The sequence below is a fragment of the Leucoraja erinacea genome, chromosome 18 (genome assembly GCF_028641065.1).
Source record: "Leucoraja erinacea ecotype New England chromosome 18, Leri_hhj_1, whole genome shotgun sequence".
In the NCBI taxonomy this organism is placed as follows: Eukaryota; Metazoa; Chordata; class Chondrichthyes; order Rajiformes; family Rajidae; genus Leucoraja; species Leucoraja erinaceus.
The window spans coordinates 27,513,309-27,535,655 of record NC_073394.1 but is presented as its reverse complement, the minus strand read 5'-3'; the positions used below and the strand labels follow the sequence as shown (position 1 = coordinate 27,535,655).

At 40.6% G+C, this 22,347-nt stretch overlaps 1 protein-coding gene across 1 annotated transcript in view; it reads right to left on the bottom strand.

Annotated features, from left to right (window-relative positions):
- The window catches only part of ighmbp2 (immunoglobulin mu DNA binding protein 2), a 44,834-nt gene that overhangs the window by 5,322 nt on the left and 17,165 nt on the right, over positions 1 to 22,347 (bottom strand). Inside the window, exons 9-15 of the mRNA XM_055649691.1 lie at positions 22,050 to 22,183; positions 20,460 to 20,634; positions 15,794 to 15,976; positions 10,178 to 10,296; positions 8,024 to 8,118; positions 6,319 to 6,442; positions 579 to 1,478 (exon numbers count right to left, since the gene is read on the bottom strand). Coding sequence (XP_055505666.1) covers positions 579 to 1,478; positions 6,319 to 6,442; positions 8,024 to 8,118; positions 10,178 to 10,296; positions 15,794 to 15,976; positions 20,460 to 20,634; positions 22,050 to 22,183 — 1,730 coding nt within the window. The remainder of the gene's footprint in view (positions 1 to 578; positions 1,479 to 6,318; positions 6,443 to 8,023; positions 8,119 to 10,177; positions 10,297 to 15,793; positions 15,977 to 20,459; positions 20,635 to 22,049; positions 22,184 to 22,347) is intronic.

The window sequence follows — 22,347 nt, the reverse complement described above, 5'->3', positions numbered from 1 at the left end:
CATTTTTCCTGCATCTGGCTTGTCCAGTCCTTTTATAATTTTCTATGTTTCTATGAGATAGCCTCGCATCCTGCTAAATTCCAGTGAAATGCCACAAGCCCATTCTTTCCAATCTGTCCTCATATGACAGTCCCGCCATCCCGGGGATTAATCTCGTGAACCTACATTGCACTGCCTCAAGAGCAAGGATCATGGATCATGTGCAGACAGGGGAACTTAATTTAGCTTGGCATCATGTTCGGCACGGACAACATGTGTTGAAAGGCTTGTTCCTGTGCCATACATATATGTTTAAAATATTTTAAACTGTAGATTGACAAGGTATTTTTAAACAAATGCAAAAGCAATGAACTGCATTTCTAAACAGGACCAAGCAGTCAAAGAAATATTTGAATTGTCAAAAACAAAGCAGTAATTAAACTCTATAATAGATGGTAGGATGTGTGATAAAACTAAAAATCCAGACCTAGTTTCAGAGATAAAGCACACACCCAATCAACTCTCCTCCGCCCATCATTAAAATACAATTTTAAAAGCAAGATCAGCAGTTTTATTTTCCTTGAAAAGACAATACATACCATGTTTTTTATTTTTTGACTTCAGAGACGCAGTGGTACTGAAGCTTTGCTTCTGTATTGCTTTCTCCTCCCTCCTGGCTTGTTCCCGCTGTATCCTTTCAATATACAGAGTCTTTAAATCCAGCTTAGACTGAGAAACACAAGAGGTAAACTCCTGGGGTTCTCCCTTCTCAGTAAGGATCTGCCCTTTTTCATTTTCCATGGATATTTGAGGGATATTCAGAGGCACATCCAGCCACTTTTGCTCCACTTGGCACTTGAGCTGTCTTTGTCCTTCTGAGAAACACGATTTAGCCACAACTATAAACCTGTCCTTGCTCTCACCGATACTAAAATGATCAAGGCCATGCTCTTCTGCTAGTTGATGGACTAACAAACGGTCATGAGAGTTCAGCGATGGAGGGAACTCAAGCTTACTCATTGCGCTATCTTCTATAAATCGCAATATTTGTTCCTTGAGTTTCTCGGAGTTATCTTTTACATTTGTAGTTTTGGCACTTTTCTCTACTGTTTCTGAACCGATGTTCTCTTTGTGCATTATGCAACTATCCCGATCTGCATCCTTTTTCTGACTGCAATGTTTAGCAGGGTCTTTATGCATTTTTTCAGCCACCGTGCTTTTGTCACGATTTGGGCTCTTGTCATTTTTTTGCACCAAAGAATCTTTTGCCCTCCTTTGCTCAGCTGGAAGGACCGGTCGCACGTAGTTCTCTGACACCACGTCATCGCAGTACTCGAAGGCAGTGCGCACTTCCCCGTGCTCCGTCATGTAGTCCACCAGGGACTTCAAGAAGGGGTGGGTGCTGACCGTGCGGGCATCACACACCACCACCAGGTGGCGGCGTGCGCGAGTTACTGCCACGTTTATTCTTCGGTCTTCAGCCAGAAAGCCCACTTCACCTGGAAAAAGGACACATGTGCAATTATACCCATGTGGGGCAAAAAAAGTAGAAAATATTCTTAGTTCCTCTAAAGAAACATCTTCTCTAGGATAGCCTTGTACAATTCCCATTCAACATTGAATCATTTTTTTATTATCTATTTATTTATCCATTCACCTATTTATTTATCTACTTATCTAACTATGTATCTACCTACCTATCTACCTACTTATCTGTCTACTTATCTACCTACCTACTTATTTACCTACCTACCCACCTACTTAGAGATACAACGTGGAAACATGCTCTTTGGACCACCAAGTCCATACCAACCACTGATCACCAGTTCACACTAGTTCTGCATTTAGATGGAGAGTGACACGGTTAATTCAGTCAAGGGTCCTGAACTTAAAGAAAGGTAACTTTGATGGCATGAGACCGGAATTGGCTAGGATGGACTGGCAAATGGTTCTTAAAGGGTTGACGGTGGATATGAAATGGCAAAGATTTAAAAATCGCATGGATGAATTACGACAATTGTTCATTCCTGTCTGGCATAAAAATAAAACAGGGATAGCAGCTCAACGGTGGCTAATGAGGGAAATTAGGGATAGTGTTAAATCTAAAGACGAGGCATATAAATTGGCAAGAGGAAGCAGCAAACCAGAGGACTGGGAAAAAATTAGAATTCAACAGAGGAGGACAAAGGGGTTATTTAAGAGGGGGAAAATAGAGCATGAGAGAAAGCATGCGGGGAATATAAAAACTGACTGTAAAAGCTTCTATAGATATGTGAAGAGGAAACAGGTGAATTTATAATTGGAAACAAAGAAAAGGCCAAACAAGTTAGGCAAATACTTTGGTTTTGTCTTCACTAAGAACGACACAGCCAATCTCCCAGAAATACTAGAGGGAGAGAGGATCTAGTGGGAAGGAGGAACTGAAGGAAATCCACATTAGTCAGGAAATGGTGTTAGGTAAACTGTTGGGACTGAAGGTAGATAAATACCTAGGGCCAGGTGGTCTGCATCCCAGAGTACTCAAGGAAGTGGCCCTAGAATTTGTGGATGCTTTGGTGATCACTTTCCAATGTTCTCGGTGGGGTCAAGAGCCTGTTTCCATGCTGCATTTCTAAACATCCGCAACCCATGGTCCTTAGTGGATTGATTGATGGAAAGATGCAGCATGGAAACAGACCCTTTGGCCCATCGAGTTCACGTCGATCACTGATCACCCGTTCACACTAATTCCATGTTATCCAACTTTCTCATCCTTTCCCTACACTCCAGGGGTAATTTACAGAGGGCAATTAACCTACAAACCTGCACGGCTGTGGGATGTGGGAGGAAACAGGAGCACCCGAAGGAAACACACATGATCAGCGGCAGAAACTCCATTCGGACAACACCCGAGTTTAGGATTGAACCCGGGCCTCTGGCTCTGGGAAGCAGCAGCTCCACCAGCTGTGCCACCTGAGTAGCAACCCTAGGTCTATTCCTAGATTACTATTCAGTTTCTCCCAAGAATCTACAGTGATCAATACCTTGCTCCGAGAGATGAACACTCCTGATTTATTATCCTGAGATTGGGGGCTGGAAACAATATATACAAACTTACTCCTCTCATCAATAATTAAGCTCACAGTGAACTAAGGGAACATTTATTTCAAGAGGAATGTTGCTGATATTTTAGAAATAAGGCACTGAACATTCTGCTGGAAGTAATCCAATGTGTAAAATTGGATTGTGTGCTACGCAACACTATTTATTCACATCTCAGCCCTTTAAGGTATATCACATACAATACATAATGTACCCATCTTCATCATGCAACCTCCAAATGGGGCAAGAGTGCTTTCCCAAACCACTGTCGCCTAAAGGGTCAGGCAGTATAGAAACAATGTCATTAAGGTGGAAAAAGTGCAGATAAGATTTACCAGGATGTTGCCAGGACTTGAGGTTGGGCAGGCTAAGATGTTATTTCTTGGGAGCACAGCAGACTAAGGAGTGGATCTTACAGAGGCGTATAAAATCATGATGGTAATAAATAGGATTCATGCACAGAATTTTTTACCCAGAGTAGGGGAATCAAGAACCAGAGGACATAGGTTTAAGTGAGGGGAAAGTTCCAACAGGATTCTGAGGGGAAACTTTTCACATGGATGTTGGGTGTATGGAACGAGCTTCCAGAGGAGGTAGATGAGGCAGGTTCTATAACAACATTTAAAAGATATTTGGGCAGGTACATGGATAGGAAAGGCAAAAATGCAGGCAAGTGGGACTATCGTAGATGGGGCCTCTTGGTCAGTATGGGCAAGTCAGGCCAATGGGCCTGTTTCTGTGCTGTATGACTCTATGACTATGAGTGGAAGTGTGGCATGTTCCTGATCCTTTCTCGCTAATTCCTTTTCCATTTATTATTATACGGCAATCAACAGGGAAAACAGTGGGGGTATTATGATACACTGTGCCTTGTAGTGGCATGGGAGAGACTGGCCTGTTTAGCGTAAAAACAGGAAAGCACTGGAAACAGGTTTCTCTGCCCATGTATACTGCCTGACCTGCTCGGTTTCCAGCCTCTGCAATAGTTTCCTGTCTATCATTGCTTGCAATTTCTTCACTCAATAGCGTAAAACTCCCTTCCTGGAACACAGCTAACACAAAACATTGGGCGAATCTGGAGAATAAGCAACAGCAGACAACTCAACTTGCATGAAGCACTCAAATCAACTCTAGTTCAGTTCTCACTTTGGAATCGTGACCTTGTATAGATTGCAATGGCGGGAAAAAATAACAGGAGCCAGAAATAAAAATTTGAAAAACACTTAACAGGTCAGGCATTATCTGTGGAATGGGAAACAAAGTTAACGTTTCATGTTAATGACCCTTCATCACAACAGTTCTGGTGGACAGTCACTGACCAGAAAGATTAACTTGCCTCTTCTTCACACATATGCAGCCTGACTTGCTGAGTATATTAAGAGCAGAAGAGAACGCATTGTTTGTATATTTAATTAGCAGTTTTTAACATGTTCGCCATTATCCTGACAGAACTGGAATCAATTTCACAGCCTCTGCTCAGCTTATCCATAGAAAATTTACAACTTTATTTTCTCCTGGCAACAATATTTACTAATACGCTGCGATTATGAATTGTCTTGAAGCATTTACTTCACGATTACACATCTGAACGCTCCAAATGTGTTTTCTGAGCTATCCGATGACTGCCAATATTTTGACTTTGTATAAATCTGCTGCTATAATTCAGTTTAGTTTATTGGCACATGTACCGAGATCCAATGAAATGCTTTATTGTTGCATGGTATCCCATCAGCAGAAAGACTATACATGATTGCAATCAAGCCGTCCACAGTGTACAGATACAGGATAAGGGGAATAACGACTAGTGCAAGATAACGTCCAGAAATGTCTGATTAAAGATGGCCTGAGGGTCTCCAATGAGGTGGATTGTAGGTCAGCACTGCTCTCTGGTTGGTGATAGGATGGTTCAGTTGCCTGGTAATAGCTGGGAAGAAATTGTCCCTGAAGGAGGTGTGGGTTTTCACAATTTGGTAGTTTAAAGGAGATGTGCGATCAGTTTTTTTTAGACAGTGAGTGGTGGGTATCTGAAACATACTGGCAGGGTTAGTGGTGGAGGCAGATATGATAGAGACACCAAGATTGCTGGGGACACGATAGTGGTGTTTCAGAGGTTTTTAGATAAGCACATGGATATGCAGAGAATGGAAGGATATGGACCAGGCAGATGAAAGCAGTTTATCTTGGCATCATTTTCAGCCCATTGTGGGCAGAAGGGTCTGTTCCTGTGCTGTACTGTTCTATGTTCAAGTGTTATATCTTATTTTCATATCTACCTGCAGCAAAGTTACCAATGAATCCACAGCATATAGCATGACAAGGATGTATGGGAAGCTTGATGACAGAAGGGAATAGGGGGTTAAGTAGGGAGGTCAATTCTGTCACCATGCAACCCAACCATTTTGTTTACAGGGTAATAATGGAAACATATTCACACAAAAAGACAAAGGACAAAAACCCAGATTTATGGTCCTGCTTGCATCAAAAATGAAATGTTTGACAGATGCAGAGAGCTAAATACTGCAGAAAGCAATAATTATAGAAGGCAAAAGGATGAAATCAAAAGGAAAACAAAGAGTGTTTGAAGAAATGCACACATTCTAAATAAATAAAGAGAATGAGAATACAAAAGGAGTGACCAGTATTGTTCTTACATGAGTGGGGGATGATGCGGAAACTTTGTTAAACAGCCCATTTCCAATAATGGGTACGTTATTGGAAGAAGTTCTAAAGGACAGTATACATTGCCATTTGGAAAACATGGAGGCCTGGGTTCGAAGGTAGACAAAAGTGCTGGAGAAACTCAACGGATGCAGCAGCATCTATGGAGCGAAGGAAATAGGCAATTTTCCGGGCCGAAACCCTTCTTCAGACTTCGGCCCAAAACGTTGCCTATTTCCTTCGCTCCATAGATGCTGCTGCACCCACTAAGTTTCTCCAGCACTTTTGTCTACCTTCGCTTTTCCAGCATCTGCAGTTCCTTCTTAGAGGCCTGGGTTCCATCCTGATCATGGGTGCTGTTTGTGATTGTTGATTTTCTCTGATCATGGGTTTGCTCCGGGTGCTCCGGTTTACTCCTACACTCCAATGACATGCAGGTTTGTAGGTTAATTGGCTTCTGTAAATTATAAATTGTCCCTAGTGTGTAGGATGATGTTAGTGTATGGGGTTCGCTGGTCCACGCGGACTCGGTAGGCTGAAGGGCCTGTTTCTGTGCTGTATCTCAAAAGTCTAAACTATTACATAAGCCTCAGCACTTACCTCTTCTATTGGATCTAACAAGGGATAAAACAACAGCCTCCTTTTCTCTTCCTTGAAATCCATCTACAGACTTAATTTCCAGCTCAGGGTACTTGTTCGACAGTTCTTTTCTCAGGAGTTGTACCTGTTTAATAAGAAATATCATAAATAAAAAATACATCAAACTACATTTTCTACGTCTTTTGCCAAAACCCATTTGTCTCAGTTCTATCCCTTTATCTCATTTTCAAATTTCAACAAAACAGAAATGAAAAGTAAATCTAGATTGAGCATGGTTTCTATTCCTGAAAATAGATTTCTAACATAATTCAGTTTAGTTTTGTTTAGTTTAGTGATTGTAGGTCCACTTCTGGAACCAGCATGCAGTGAGTCGCCTGGCTTGGGCGCCATCTACCTATATACTGTAATATAGCAACTCTTAGACACAGGGATGGGCAGATTGGCTTAGACAAAATCATGCCCTTATAATTCTCTTGGATAAGCTCCAAATGCCCTTTTTTCAAAACTACACAGAGCCGGAAATGTCATCTCTTCATGGTATTACTAAAACTATCAAAGGAGGAAGATCCCGCGCTCTCTAGGAAACTATAGCACCCAGTGGAAACCCATGTGGTCACAGGGATATATATAGAAAGACCTCAGAGACTTCACAGAAAACTAAGATTGAACCCAGGTTGCAAACTGTGTTGTAAACTCATTGTAAACCAAAGAACAACATCATGTAAAACTTGAGATAGACACAAAGTGCTGGAGTAACTCAGCGGGTCAGGCAGCATCTCTGGATAAAAAGGACAGATGACATTTCGGGTTGGGACCATCCTTCCTTAATGGCTGCCTGACCTGCTGAGTTATTTCAGCACTGTGTGTCCATCTTTGGTATAAACCAGCATCTGCAGTTCTTTTGTTTCTACATTATGTAAACCTTGGTTACACCCCTTTGAAGGTAGACAAAAATGCTGGAGAAACTCAGCGGGTGAGGCAGCATCAATGGAGTGAAGGAAATAGGCAACGTTTCGGGTCAAAACCCACTTAGTGGCACAGTTGAGGTATGTCAATGCACTATTAATCTTGAATATTTCCAAGGACTCACACCAAACATACAGATGAATAAAAAGTCAAGACAACAGACAGATTAACCAAAGATAGACACAAAAAGCTGGAGTAATTCAATGGGACAGGCAGCATCTCTGCAGAGAAGGAATGGGTGACGTTTCGGGTCGGGACCCTTCTTCTTCTTCAGACGTCTTCAATTTAACCAACTGGCTGTACCTGCTTGGATGCAATTATAGATCCTGGCACAACAACATAGACACAACTGTAAACAATTGTCCTTGGAATTTAGGGCAGATCCGGGTCAGGCCGCGTCAACTGCAAAAACATCTGCAATCCTTAATGGAACATCTGCAGTAATAAAATTGGCCTGTGGCCAGAAACCCGACTCAGGCTTATGTATGAGGATGGCGATGTGCAGTGGGCAACAAAGCCCCCTCATCCTCACGCATAGCTTCATCAAATGGGAGCACTTATGTTTCAGAAGTCAATAAACAAGCAATATTTGTTGAAGGTTCATAACTATGTGGATGTACTATCTGAACATCAGAGCTTTTATAATTTGATTGCTTTAATAATATTTCAATATAAGAAGTTAAATGTCTGACACCCGTTTTGCCTGTACAGAACTGCAGAAAAAGATCAGCTACTGTACCTGCAGATTGTATGGTGCTATCACAGCAACATCCTTTGGATGGACACCCGCCTCAATCAGGGCTTGAAGGTGCTTTGTCACAATTTCGACCTCACCTAAAATACAAGCAGCACACGTCAATATAATACAATTCAGAACAACCAAAGAATCCACCTGTTGTGTTTCTGAAGAGAGAGACAAAATGCTGGGGTAACTCAGCGGATCAAGTAGCATCTATGGACAGAAGGGATGGGTGACGTTTCCGGTCGAGACACTTCTTCAAACCCTGAAGAAGACCTTGAGTCTGAAGAAGGGTCTCGACCCGAAACGTCACCCATCCCTTTACCCAGAGATGCTGCTTGTCCTGCTGTGCCTATCTTCAGTATAAACCATCACCAGCAGTTCCTTCCTGCACATGATGTATTTCTGCTTTCCTTGAGAGGATCTCAAGATATTTACGTGTCAAAATAGATTGTGATCAGCTCATATTCCCCAATATTTTAGCTTAACTTAAGAATGCAACAATTCCTGCAATGGAAATTGGATACGTTTTGTAGTTGTTTCATAATCTCTTCCAAATGTTTCAATGGTAGACTGAGAAAAAAATCTGGCAGGATGATAAAATTAATTAGGTAAACTGCTTTATTTCACACACTATGAACATACAGAGCCACCATAATTCAAGTTAACAAATCTTTTGCCAAACAAAAAACATAATAATGATGCTTCCCCACAGTGCAGTTTAACTTTGACCTTTTAACATAAAATAACTCCCCTGCTGATGTGCCTGATAAAAACTCACCACTGCAGTTTTCTGCTGAATTACTTATTGACTATCTACACCGCTGCATTTATATCTTCCCACAAACCCAATCCCAATGAAAGGTCTAACAGATATCCTGCTGATAGCATTGGACCAGAAAAAAAATCTCAATTTAACTAGTGTAAAATGTTTAACAATTGAGAAACTAGTTTGTTAAAAGACAAGCCTTAAATGGAGCATCCCCATGCTTAAATCTCTTCTACAGAACCGTGTTTGAAAAAATTAATAGCATATCATATGATCAAATATTGGTGAATATTTGCTACATTCCTTCCAGTTTATGACATCCTTCCTATAACAGGGCAAACAGAATTGCATACAATACTCCAAGTGTAGCTTCACCAATGTCTTGCACAGCTGCAGTATGATGTCCCAACTCCTATACTCACCTGAAGAAGGGTTTCGGCCCGAAACGTTGCCTATTTCCTTCGCTCCATAGATGCTGCTGCACCCGCTGAGTTTCTCCAGCTTTTTTGTGTACCTCCTATACTCACCCGCCTTACTGATGAAGCCAAGGATGGCAAGTGCCTTCTTCACCACCCTGTCTAACTGTGTCGCCACTGTCAAGGTACTGTGTACCTGCATTCCTTGGTCTCCCTCCTCTAGGACACTTTCCAGGGCCCTATCATTCACTGTGCTATTCCTGCCCTGGAAAGTGTCGTAGAGGAGAGAGAAACATACTAAAATGCCTCACTTCACATGGGGAGGGCTGGTGAAATGTATCAAGATATGGAGAGCATGACTATTGAGGGTTTAGAAAATATAATAGTTTTAAAAACGAGACCCTGTTTAACCAGGAGGCAATGTATGGCAATGAATGCGGCAGTTTGGTTAAAGTTAATGAGAATTAATCTTTGACACTGTGATAAAAATCATATTGGTACGACAGCTTGGGTGCTAACTTAGAACTTAGAATCTGGACAATTGCAAAGTAAGGCAAGATGGGATGGATTTAATAGGAATCTGAGTGGCAACTTTTTTTACACAAAGGGTGGTAGGTATATGGAACGAACTGCTGGAAGAGGTAGTTGAGACAGGTACTATGACAATGTTTAAAATACATTTGGACAGCTACATGGATAGGATAGGTTTAAAGGGATTTGGGCCAAACGCAGGCAGATGGGATGAGTGTAGATGGAGCATGTTGCTCTGAAGGGACTGTTTCCACACTGTATTATTCTATGATTCTGAAGAAAACCTCGTCAAAGTAACACACACAAGAACTTAACCTGAATGCATAATTAACAAAGTTGCAGAGAAATGCTTTTTTTGTTCCAAGAACAATTATCGCAATTTGCTAAAGAAAATCAAACTTCTGAACCTAACCTTATCCCCCATTAATGATACAGTACCCTTATTTCCTTTGGATTGTTCATCTTCTTCATCAATTTCAAGCAGACCACATCCTGAGGTATCAATGAGAAGCAGTGGAATTGTCGTCTCTTCTGTAGAATCAACCCCAGGCAGATCCCTAGTATGAAAACAGCAGTTAATAGGAAACTACTGCTGTGTATAAAGAACCATCCATCAACAATCTTGCATTACTGTGGGAGAGAAATCAGCCCACAACACCATAGTCAATAAAGATGATTAATTGGGAGTGTGCATCTGTGCACATGGGGTCTCCTTTACTAAAATTGCTCATAACATTTTGCCAAGATACAATTAATTTCTGTGTAGCATTGATGTCTTCATTAGCCTTTGAAGCTTGGAAAGAATGGAAGTAATTTCATCCCACATCCCTCCTCCTACTCATTCTTCATCTTGCCAGCTTGCAGAATTGCTATTCTGTGAAATGTTATGATCAAATTCAGTATATTAATGGCCTGGTTTGAGCACAAAGCCATTTCGCAAATCTTATTCCTTTGAGTACATATGTGAACACGCCTGAAATAACACACACAAATATCACTGAAGGGCAAAGCTCTTTTAAAACAATGTTTCCTTATAGCACACTAATCGGTGTAAAATTGGGAATCAGATTCTGTTTTACCAAGGTGTCACCTTCCAAGAAAGGATTAGATTGCAGGTGACATCCATCAGGTGTAAGAGGCAATACAATTAAAGTGAATGTCCATTCTTCCTGATATTAGAAAAGTAGACGCCACAACATCCACAAATTTTAAAACTCCAGGAAAGAGCTGAACAAAGCTTTGATTTCAAGAATAAATCAGAACAGATATGGGAACACTGGAATTTAATTTTTTGCTTTCAAGACCATATAATCCAATCCCTTTAAGTCTGTTCCACTATAATTAAATCATGGCTGATACTCACCAGAATTTCACTGACACACCTTTGATCTATATCCTTTACCGTATAAAATCTTAAATTTTCTATTGAAGCAGCATGTACTATCTATCTAGAAAATTATTGATTTTGATTACTCTTGACATTAAGAGGTACTTTCCAATTGTGCTGCTAAATGATCTAATTTTACTTTTAAGATATGTGTTCCTGGTTTACCCTACCACACTTTATCATTTTAAACACCACGGTCAGGTCCAACTTTAATCTCCAAACCAAAGAAATCACTCTGGATTAAGAAACCAGTCCTCATATCAAGTAAACAGATTATCTGTACTTTCCAAAATCAATATGACTTTCCGGGTCTATGATGCAAAAACAAATATGGTTCTCCAGATTGGTTTAACCAACTCAAAAGATGAAACACCTGCACCTGTGCATTCCAACACCCTGAAATAATGACAAACATTCTCTTAGTCCTCCTAAATTGTTTGATCGCCTATACACTGGTAAATACCTTATCAAACATACCAGCTAACATAGTGAAAAAAAGACACCAAGTGCTGGAGTAAATCAGCGGGTCAAGCAGCATCCCTGGGGAACATGGATGTTTACGTAATCTTTCAGGTAGGGACCCTTTTCAAACTGATTGGGGGGGGGGGAGGTAAGAAAGCCCCCTATCCCTGTTCTCCCCTGGCAACATCCAGAGGCCCAGGCACTCGTTGCAGAGTGAATGCATTTGTGAGGAGGATGCTATGAGAATGCATGGTGACTTGGACAGGTTGGGGGAGTGGGCAGATGCATGGAAAATGAAGTTTAATGTGGATACATTTGAGGTTATCCACTTTGGTATTAAAAACAGGAAGGCAGATTACTATCTAAATGGCGTCAAGTTGGGAAAAGGGGAAGTACAATGGGATCTGGGGGTCCTTGTTCATCAGTCTATGAAAGTAAGCATGCAGGTACAGCAGACAGTGAAGAAAGCGAATGGCATGTTGGCCTTTATAACACGAGGAGTCGAGTATAGGAGCAAAGAGGTCCTTCTGCAGTTGTATAGGGCCCTAGTGAGACCACACCTGGAGTATTGTGTGCAGTTTTGGTCCCCTAATTTGAGGAAGGACATTCTTGCTATTGAGGGAGTGTAGCGTAGGTTTACAAGGTTAATTCCCAGGATGGCAGGACTGTCATATGCTGAGAGAATGGAGCGGCTGGGCTTGTACACTCTGGAGTTTAGAAGGATGAGAGGGAATCTTATTAAAACATATAAGATTGTTAAGTATTGGGACACGCTAGAGGCAGGAAACATGTTCCCGATGTTGGGGGAATCCAGAACCAGGGGCCACAGTTTAAGAATAAGGGGTAAGCCATTTAGAACAGAGACGAGAAAACACTTTTTCTCACAGAGAGTTGCGAGTCTGTGGAATTCTCTGCCTCAGAGGGCAGTGGAGGCTGGTTCTCTGGATACTTTCAGGAGAGAGCTAGATAGGACTCTTAACGATAGCGGAGTCAAGGGATATGGGGAGAAGGCAGGAACAGGGTACTGATTGGGTATGATCAGCCATGATCACATTGAATGGCGGTGCTGGCTCGAAGGGCCGAATGGCCCACTCCTGCAAATAATGTATTTTCATTTGTACTTCCAATTTAGCACACAGCATTTGATTTTCACAATTTGCTCTGCTCTATACAAGAGAAACCAAATGCAGTTGGGATTACTGCTTTGCAGTCCACAAATGTGACCTTGAGTTTGCAGTTGCCTGTCACTTAATTCTCCATTCCATTCGCACTCAAAAATCCTGCAATGAAACCTAATGTACGCACAATGTGCACCTCATCTTTCATCGAGACATTTTGCAGCTCTGGGGACTCAATGTTGAATTTAACAATTTTGGATAACCAGTCTTTCTAGTTTTGTCATTTTGGGCCAGTTCTGATGGAAGGTCATTTATCCATGATATTACCTCAATTTTGCCCTCTCCAGAGATGCCAGCTAACAGTAGCTAACCTGCTGAGTATGTTTGGCATTCTTTTTTACTTCAAATTCCAAATAGCTGCATTAAGACTTTACTTTAGACTTTAGAGATACAGTGTGGAAACAGGCCCTTCGGCCCACCGAGTCCGCGCCGACCAGCGATCACCCCATACATTAGCACCATCCTACTTTCTAGGGACAATTTACAAATTTACAGAAGTCAATTAACCTACAAACCTGCATGTCTTTAGAATGTGGGAGGAAACTGGAGCATGGGGAAAAAACAATGCTGAAATACTATCTACCTCTTTGGTGAGCCTCGGACTGTCCTTTATCTGGCTTTGCTGGCTTTACCTTTAACTAAACGTTATGCCCTTATCATGTATCTATACACTGTAAATGGATCGATTATAATCATGTATTGTCTTTCTACTGAATGGTTAGCACGCAACAAACGCTTTTCACCGTATGTTGTGCACGTGACAATAAACTAAACTGAAAACCCACGCGGGCACAGGGAGAACGTATAAACTCCGTACGGACAACACCCGTAGTCAGGATCGAACCCGGATCTCTGGAGCTGTAAGGCAGCATCTCAACCACTGCACTGCTGTGCCATCCCCCCCATTTGTTCTATATTGCATAACCACAGTCTTAAATCTCCCAGGCTAAATTTTGTACTGACAGCCTGTGAGTCTGTCTCAGTAAGCAATACAACTGGCAAAGGTAGGGAGTAAATCAAAAGGCAGCATGACTGGATGAACAATGCAATGTTACTTGTGAGTGGATGGCTGCACAACCATCTAGTGCCTTCTACTTAAGTGTGGATCCCTGCTCATTGATCTAACAACCCAATATCATCCTCCAATAGAACCTACAGCATTATGTTTGGCATGGCAGACCTCATATTTGAGATTAGTGTATGAAATGTTGCAATCTGGTAAGAGGAATGAGGAAAGTAATATAAATTAAATGATATAGTTTTAAAATAGTTAAGAAACAATAGAATTATTTTGTGGGGGCGGGAGCAGGAGGAGAGCACGTAGAGGGTACAATGTGAAAAACTATTTCAAAAAAAGAATAAGATACATAGATTTTGAAGATAAATAAATTATCCTAAGCCTCTATAAGGTGTGTTCAAGGACTCATCTGGGCATACACTGTAGGAAAGATTTTTTATTTATTTACCCTATTACCAATTTATTTTGCTTTAAACTATCACCCTCCATCATTTAATTATGTTTACCCCCTCACTCAACAAAACTTTCTTCCTTGTTCCACATTGCTTTTTTTCCCCATTCATGTACTTGTTTTAAATATAAAATACTTTTATTTAACATGTCTAATAGGTCAACTTACCACATTTCATAGGAATATTATCAATCAAAATATAATACGAAATCTTAAAGCAAGATACATGGATAGGTGACCATGAGGACAAGATCAATCAAACAGGTAGATTTTAATACGTAATACAAATGAAAACAGAGATCAATATGAGATGGGGATTCCAGTGGAGTTGTGAAGCATGGTGGTGAGAAAGGACCAAATAAGTGTTTCTGAAGTATATCACAGTCAGAACATAGATGAGGAACAGTACAAGCCAAGGATAGATCCTTTGGAAGGTAATGATGCATAGGATGGGAAGTCACTGCAAGTGATTACCTGGCCATGGCTGGATGGAAAAGAATGGAACTATGTAAGGACAGTCCCAGCCAGCTAGGCAACAATGTTCTCTGAAACTTCTGACATCACTGACAGGCGACCTGCTTCAGGTTACGATTGTCACAGACACATGGGATAACATGAGTGATTTTGATAATGATCTTTTCACAATTATAATACAGTGAACATAGAAATGTAGAGCACAGGAACACATCCTTTGCCCACAATGTCTATGCCAAACAAGATGCCAAGTTAAACTAATCTCTAAGGGGAGAGAGGGGGAGAGGGATGGGGGGGTTGGAGCGCTGGAATGCCCCTCCCTCCCGGAGTGGCCCGTCCTGCCTTGTGAGTGCATTGTGTCGTCACTTGGATTTTTATTTCCCGAAATGGGTAAGTTTGAAGAAATTGGGCTGTTTTTTAAATTTTGACGATTAATAATTTCTGAAATATAGGTGGAAATCTATATTTCCACGGGAAAAATGTAAGTAGTGTGTGAAAATGGGAAGGCTGTGGCCTAGCGTTTGGAAGAAGATAGGAATTAACCAGATTAACACGGAGACACATCGTGGGCACAAACAAGACGAAGACTTTTAGTTATATAGAGATGACTCAGAAATTAACTATGAAGGTACTAAAATACTGTGTGGTTGAAAACTGTTAAATCTCTTGCATCATCATCTCATTAAAGGGCACAGCTTTAAGATGAGAGGGGCAAAGTTTAAAGGCGATGTGCGGGGCAAGCATTTCTAACATAGAAGTTGTTGAATGCCTGTAACGTGCTGCTGGGGTTGGTGGTTGAAGTAGATGTGTTAGTTAGTGGCATTAAAAAGACTTTTGGACAGGCAGAATATGCAGGGAATGGAAGGATATGGGGTGTGTGCAGGTCGATAGCCGATGGTCTTGGCATCATGTTCCGCACATTATGGGCCCAAGGGCCTATTCTTGTGCCGTATTGGTCTATGTTCGCGGAAAGATGACAGGTCATCATCCTGAATAGTTAATTATGAATTTCGCTCACCACAAAAGTTGTCAATCTGTGGGATATTTGAAGCAGTTTCAACTTTTATTTAATTACCATGCTTACATTAGAAGATGTGTTGCCACCATCTTGTGAGCAACAAGTCGTCCTCCGTACATCTGTTTGGAAGCCCATTGCATTATAGCATTGTGCATTCGATACTGCACAGTCAGCATTCTCACAACCTGCTCACCATACTTCTGGATTAGTCGCTCCATCAAGCTGAGTGATAGGCCTTTAGCTGCAGCCCTGTTGGGAATGTGCAAAGAACAGTTGAGCGTTAAAGAAAATTCAGAGAAGGAAGATGATTACATTCAATTAAGGTCAAAGCACAACAATTTTTAAGGATATTATTAGAAATGTCCAAATTTGCTGATCATCTTCAAACTGTAATTATACCATATAAAACTTAACGAGGCTTCATTAGTTTGTAAAAGCCATTATGAAATAATTAAGCATTTCAAATTGACCAGAATATAGCATTCAACTTTGATGGAGTTTTATTTAAATATTGCATGTGCTTCCTTGAAATATCTCGGTATTATGTCAGTTGTTGGTGTTACAGATTAACATTGCACAGGGCCCAATATCATTACTCAGTACTGGGTTAAAAACCCTGCACATGTTAGATGATCAGTTTTATTCATTTTAAAATAAAATTTGTAAGAAAAAAGTCTGAAAAATGACTAGTGTTCCTAATGCACCCAACCAGCATTGCATCCAGTGCAAAGCGCCGACAAAATTTATCACTGCAAACCTCCATTAATGCTATCAATTAATATGGCAAAATGAAAAATGATACTGCAGGTTTACTTTTATTTTTATATGTCAAAAAAGAATTCATCAAATAATTCGTAATAATATTAATTTATCATTTGTGTCCATTCTTACTCATTCCTACTGGTGGCCTGCTGTTTTGAACTTCTGCAATTCATATGCTGACTGCTTGGTACGGGTGTGGATTTCCAAATGAGGTCAGTGGATTGACAATATATAATCAGGGTGAGGTGATGAGCAAACAACCAGGGAATTTGGGAGACAAAAGAACATTTTGAGGAGAAGAAGTTGACCAGCTGGTTCATTGGGTCAGCTCGGCCATTCAATAAGATCAAGCTAATCGAATCATGATCTCTGCGCCACTTTCCTGTTCTCTCCTCATACCTCTCGACTCCCTTTTAGTTCATACGTAGGTCTATCTTGGATTTGATTATATTCAAATTCTCTGCACAACTATCTCAAGAACTATCACTCTCAGTCTGAAGAAGGGTCTCAGCCCGAAACGCCACCCATTCCTTCTATTCAGAGATGCTGCCATATCTAGAGTAACTCAGTGGGTCAGGCAGCATCTCTAAGAGAACATGGGTAGATGATGGTCCTAGTTACTCAAGCATTTTGTGTCTATCTTCGATTTAAACCAACATCTGCAGTTCTTTCCTATACACATCTCAAGAAGCCAATACCAGAGTTTTGACCTTTTCAGTGAAAAATATTCCACATCCACCATTGGAAATAAAACTATGCTCCTAGTTCTACATACCCTCAACTAGAGGAAACATCCTGTCAGCATCCACATGGTAAATCCACAGGTAAATCCACTAAATCACTGCATGTTGACTCTGCTTGATTGGCTTATGATTTTCTAAATGTCCTGCTATTACCTCCTGCTATTACCTCCTTAATAATGGACTTCAGCATCTTTTCTTTTTAAATAATGACGCAGCAATTTAGGGGTCTGGGGTGTCCAATCTGTCACGATTGTTGTCTGGGTTACCAAGGGTACCATGAATTCACATTCACTCGGACCTCCGCAGCAACTATGTTGATATGAATTTGTTCACAATTAAGAGGCAATGCTTTGTTCTGTTTTTAAATTATTGCCTTGAAAAGGTTCTCACACTTCCTTCCTAAGATATTAATTGTAGATGGGATTATATATCAAACCGAATCCGGCACTCGTACATATGGGCTTTCCAACATAGAGATTACAATCCTGCTTGCTTTTATTCCCAACCGAAGTTCAAGAAATTTGTCCATGAACAGTGTTGGCTAACTCAAACAAGTGGATTTCTGCAATCAGTGAGTGGCAAAGCAATCAGGGCTCTCCATCAATCGCAACTACAAAAGCAAAAAATACAGGAAACATAGACCAAAATGGGCAGCATGTGTAGGAAGAATCATGGAACAAGAACAATCATGAGAACTCAATTTCTCTTTCCAAAGATGCTGCCTGAGTTGCTGAATATTTAGTGTTTTCTGTTTTAACTTCACACCTCCAACATCTGCAGGTTTTGATTGAGACCTACACCGTCCCACAGGCACTGTGCACCTACACCGTTCCACTTGGCTCTGGTACTCAAGATTACTACAAATATCAAAACAGCTCTGGCCACAAGGAACGTAGGATATATGTGACAAGAATAAACAACCACATGCCTCCTTAAACAAAGGTCTCCGCTTCCACAAATATCAATTAGAACATTTCAATCAATGGAATAAAACAGTACTGAAAGCAAAGGAGATTAAAAAAAAGCAGAGAAGGAAAAAAATGTGGGGTTGAGAGATAAAAATAAAGAAATCATGCTTTTAAAGATCTCCAAAACAATTAAAATTAAAATTATGTAGTCTCATTTGTTCAAAAAGTTTTCAGTGCCTGAGATTTTTCTACAGTAAAGTTACATTTAAAAAATGATCTTCAATGATCAAATCTGATTTTTTTTCCATGGAAAAAATGCACTAGAGTAACTCAGTGGGTCAGGCAGCATCTTTAGAGAACATGGATAGATAACGTTCCTAGTCGAGTTGAAGAAGGGTCCCTGATGACGGGTTCCAGCCAGAAATGTCACCTATCCATGTTCTCCAGAGGTGTTGCCTGACCTGCTGATTCATTCCAGCACTCAGTATCATTTTTTCGTAAACCAGCAGCTGCAGTTCCTGTTTCTCCTTCTAACTTCTTCTGGCTTGGCTTGGATACTGATGTACATTATGGAAATGCCATAAACGTAGCCCATTTTATGCATTTGACTCCAGTAGAACTTTAATCCATCAATTAATATTAAGAAGTTTCTGAAACATCATTACTCCAAAGTGCTCCCAGGTGGCCGATGAACTAATCCAGTAAAAAGATAAGGATTGTACATAAGAAAGGTCCTATATTTGACCTTGGTCTGTGTTGAATTAGGCCCTAATATATATAAACTGGCTCAAAGGGTCCGAAGAAAATTAGCTAAAGGAACCCTGATTAGAGAAAGCATCATAAAACAAACATTTAGCAGGCAACTTTTAGTATCACAACTTTGTAATCGAGTGCAAGATGGTTTTTTTTGAAATTGTACACAAAAGGGCTCTCCCTTATACTCTCTATCTCACTAAAATAAAAAGGTAATGTTGAGTGGCCCCTCGGGATCTCAATTCATTACAAGACACCAAATGAGAAATCAAAACATGCTCAAACTGTTTGCGTGGAATATTTTTAGAGGTTGTGTGAAATATTTCAAATGTTAATGTTTAATTAGATGATTATTTTCATTATTACAATCATTGAGTGATGCAGCACAGAAGGAATCAATTAAGTGCTATGTAACTGAATCAACTATTCAGCAAAAAAAAATCCAAATAAAATCATACTCCATCCCTTGCAATTAAAAAAAAAGTCCCATTCAAAAATGATTTTGAATCTTCTTCCACCATCTCTCGAAACCTCCAATCCAATTAAAATTTGTCGTTTTTCTAAGACATGGCTTAGTATTCTTTCCCGAATTATCTTTTGTAATTAGCTTAAAATCCGCATGCTCTTTATTGTGCTCTTTACAGCCACTGTCACAGGTTTCTTATAAATTATTGTTTCTTGCAAATGACACTAACTAGGTGGTATCGTAGGCAATGGAGTTGGTTATCAAAAATTACAGCAGGCTATTCATCAGCTGGGCAAGTAGACTTTGGTACAGTGAGCAAGAGTAAAGAAGACTTTCAGTACATTGACCATCAGTCAGTGTAATGAGTGCAGAAGTTGGGATGTTATGTTACAATTTTTGGTATGACTGTGGCAAATCAAATTCCCTGTATGTTTTTGCATACATGGCCAATAAATTAATCACAATTACAATTGTACAAGATGTTGGCGAGGCCACATTTGGAATACTGTTCATTAGGCTAGAAAGAGTACAGAGAAGGGAATGTTGCTAGGACTTGAGGAGCTGAGCTATAGGGCTAGGATTTTATTCCTTGAGTGCAGGAGCGGTGATCGTATAGAGGTTTATAAAATCGTGAGAATACCTAGGGTGAATGCGCAGAGTCTTTTACCCAGGGTAGGGGAATCAAAAACCATTGGTTTAAGGTGAGAAGGGCAAGATTTAATAGGAACGTGAGGGGCAACTTTTGGTCAGTAAAGACTGAAGTAGGGTCCCGACCCAGATCACCACCTATCCCTTTTCTCCAGTGGTACTGTCTGACATGTCAAGTTGGATGCTGTGCAAAAAAGCTTTCTGAACCTTTTTCCTCCAAACACAGAATTAAGCCTCTCAGGGTATTTTTCCATTGTTCTAGCCTGTAACATGGGACCACATTCTCAAGAGCACTCTTCTCCAGCCTTTGCATATAAACTTTCTGGAACCTTATTTTACTGGACATCTTCTAGACATAAGACTTCGAAAATATTGTACAAACAAAATGTTTTTTTGCAGCAGAGAGAAGTATAAAAATATGAAGAAATTCTCACGACTTTGCGTGAACTTACTTGCGAGAAATAATGGTAGGAGGAAGTTGTTTGTGATCTCCAGCCAGGATGCATTTTGGAGCCTTCATTAACGGTATCCAGCAGCTTGCTTCTAGTGCCTGTGCACACTCATCAATCACCACAAGATCAAAATAATCATTCGGCAAGAGTTTTAATGGACCATCGTCAGAAGCACCTATGTATAACAAAGAAAACTGTGAAAAACAAAACAGTACATGAGCACCAACATTGGACTCTCAGAATACTTTGTAAACAGTAGGAATCTTTCTCCCAGGATGGAAACATCAAATACAAGAGGACATACATAGCTTTAAGTTGAGAAGGACAAAGTTTAAAGGAGATGTATGGGGCAAATGTATTTTCAATGATGGTGGTGAGTGCCTGCAACATGATGTTGGAGGTGAGAGTTAGAATAGATATGTTTAAAAGCCTTCTGGATTGGGTTGTGGATTGGCAGGGAATGGATGGATATGGATATGAGTTATGAACAGGTAGATAACTGATGCTTTGGTACAGTCTTGGCACCAGGTTCGGTGAGCCAAAGGGCCTGTTTTTTGTTCTATGTTCTAGTAGAGCCCAGATACTCATTCCTTGTGTGCAATGCAATCGAATTCTCAGACAAATTTAAATTGTTAAATGGGATTAGAGCCTTTCATGAGCATAATGTGACTTCCATAATTCAAAAACAACACAATGTGCATAGAGGACACAGATGTGACTAATCCTCACAGAATGCTCAATTATAGCTCCCCCTGTGAAACAGATTCAACCATATGTCATTAACAGTTAGCGTGAGCCAAGCTAAGCATCAGGAACTAGGTCCCTGGTCTAGACCTAGATCCAGAATAGGTCTACTCTCAGGACCCATGGAGGGTAATGTACAGACAACATTTTGGGTCAGGAACCTTTGTCAGACTGGAGAAGAGTCCCAACCTGAAACATTGTCTATCGATTTACCTCCACAGATGCTGCCTAGCACTGAGTACCTCCAGAAGTTTGTTTTGTTTTACTAAATTTAATCACTTTCCGGGTTGTGGAAAGGAGACAGTTATTCAAGGAAATGAAATTAATTGTTGCTTCCAATTGCGTAAATCCCACCCACGATCTTTTCTCGTCTTTTATCATACATCGGCCTCCACCTGGTGCCGACGACTCACCGTCGCCGTCGCGGGGCTGGTCGAGTTAGTTGCCAAGACGACACTGGCTTTTTTTGTGGACATATCCCTGTGATGTTCAGGGCTCTCGCCTCTTCCCCACCACGATCTTGAAGCTCCTTTTCGGGGCCATCACTGCCCCGCGCGGCTTGGAATGGCCGCGGGACTCTGCGAGCTCTTGATCTCACCACGAAACCCGTGTGACTTTCTGGGACAATCGTCCTGTTTGCCTTGACTGCAGTGGAGAGATTTTTTGGCCTTCCATCACAGCAATTGATGAATGAAAATTTGAGTTTTCTATCTCAGTATTGAAAACGGCATTGCCTCAAGGGGTCCATAGGAAATCTTGTATCTTGTTATTCAAGGAAATGAAATTAATTGTTGCTTCCAATTGCGTAAATCCCACCCACGATCTTTGTTCTTTTCATACATCTACCTGTGTTAGTTGCCAAGACGACACTGGCTTTTTTTAATATCTGTGATGTAGCTGCCTCTTCCCTCGATCTCAGCTCCTTTCTCAAACTCTTGACTATGAAAGTGGACTTTCTTCCTCTGTCCTGTTTTTTTTTGCTGAAAAAAATGTTTTTTGTAGCATTTATTGTCTCATTAATATATGTGAATTGCAAACAAATATGAGCAGTAAACTCACAATACTATGGACCTGCTTCAGTTTTTCTGCAAATAATCTAAATGAATATTTTTAAATATCCGTGAGCAAACAAATACATCACACT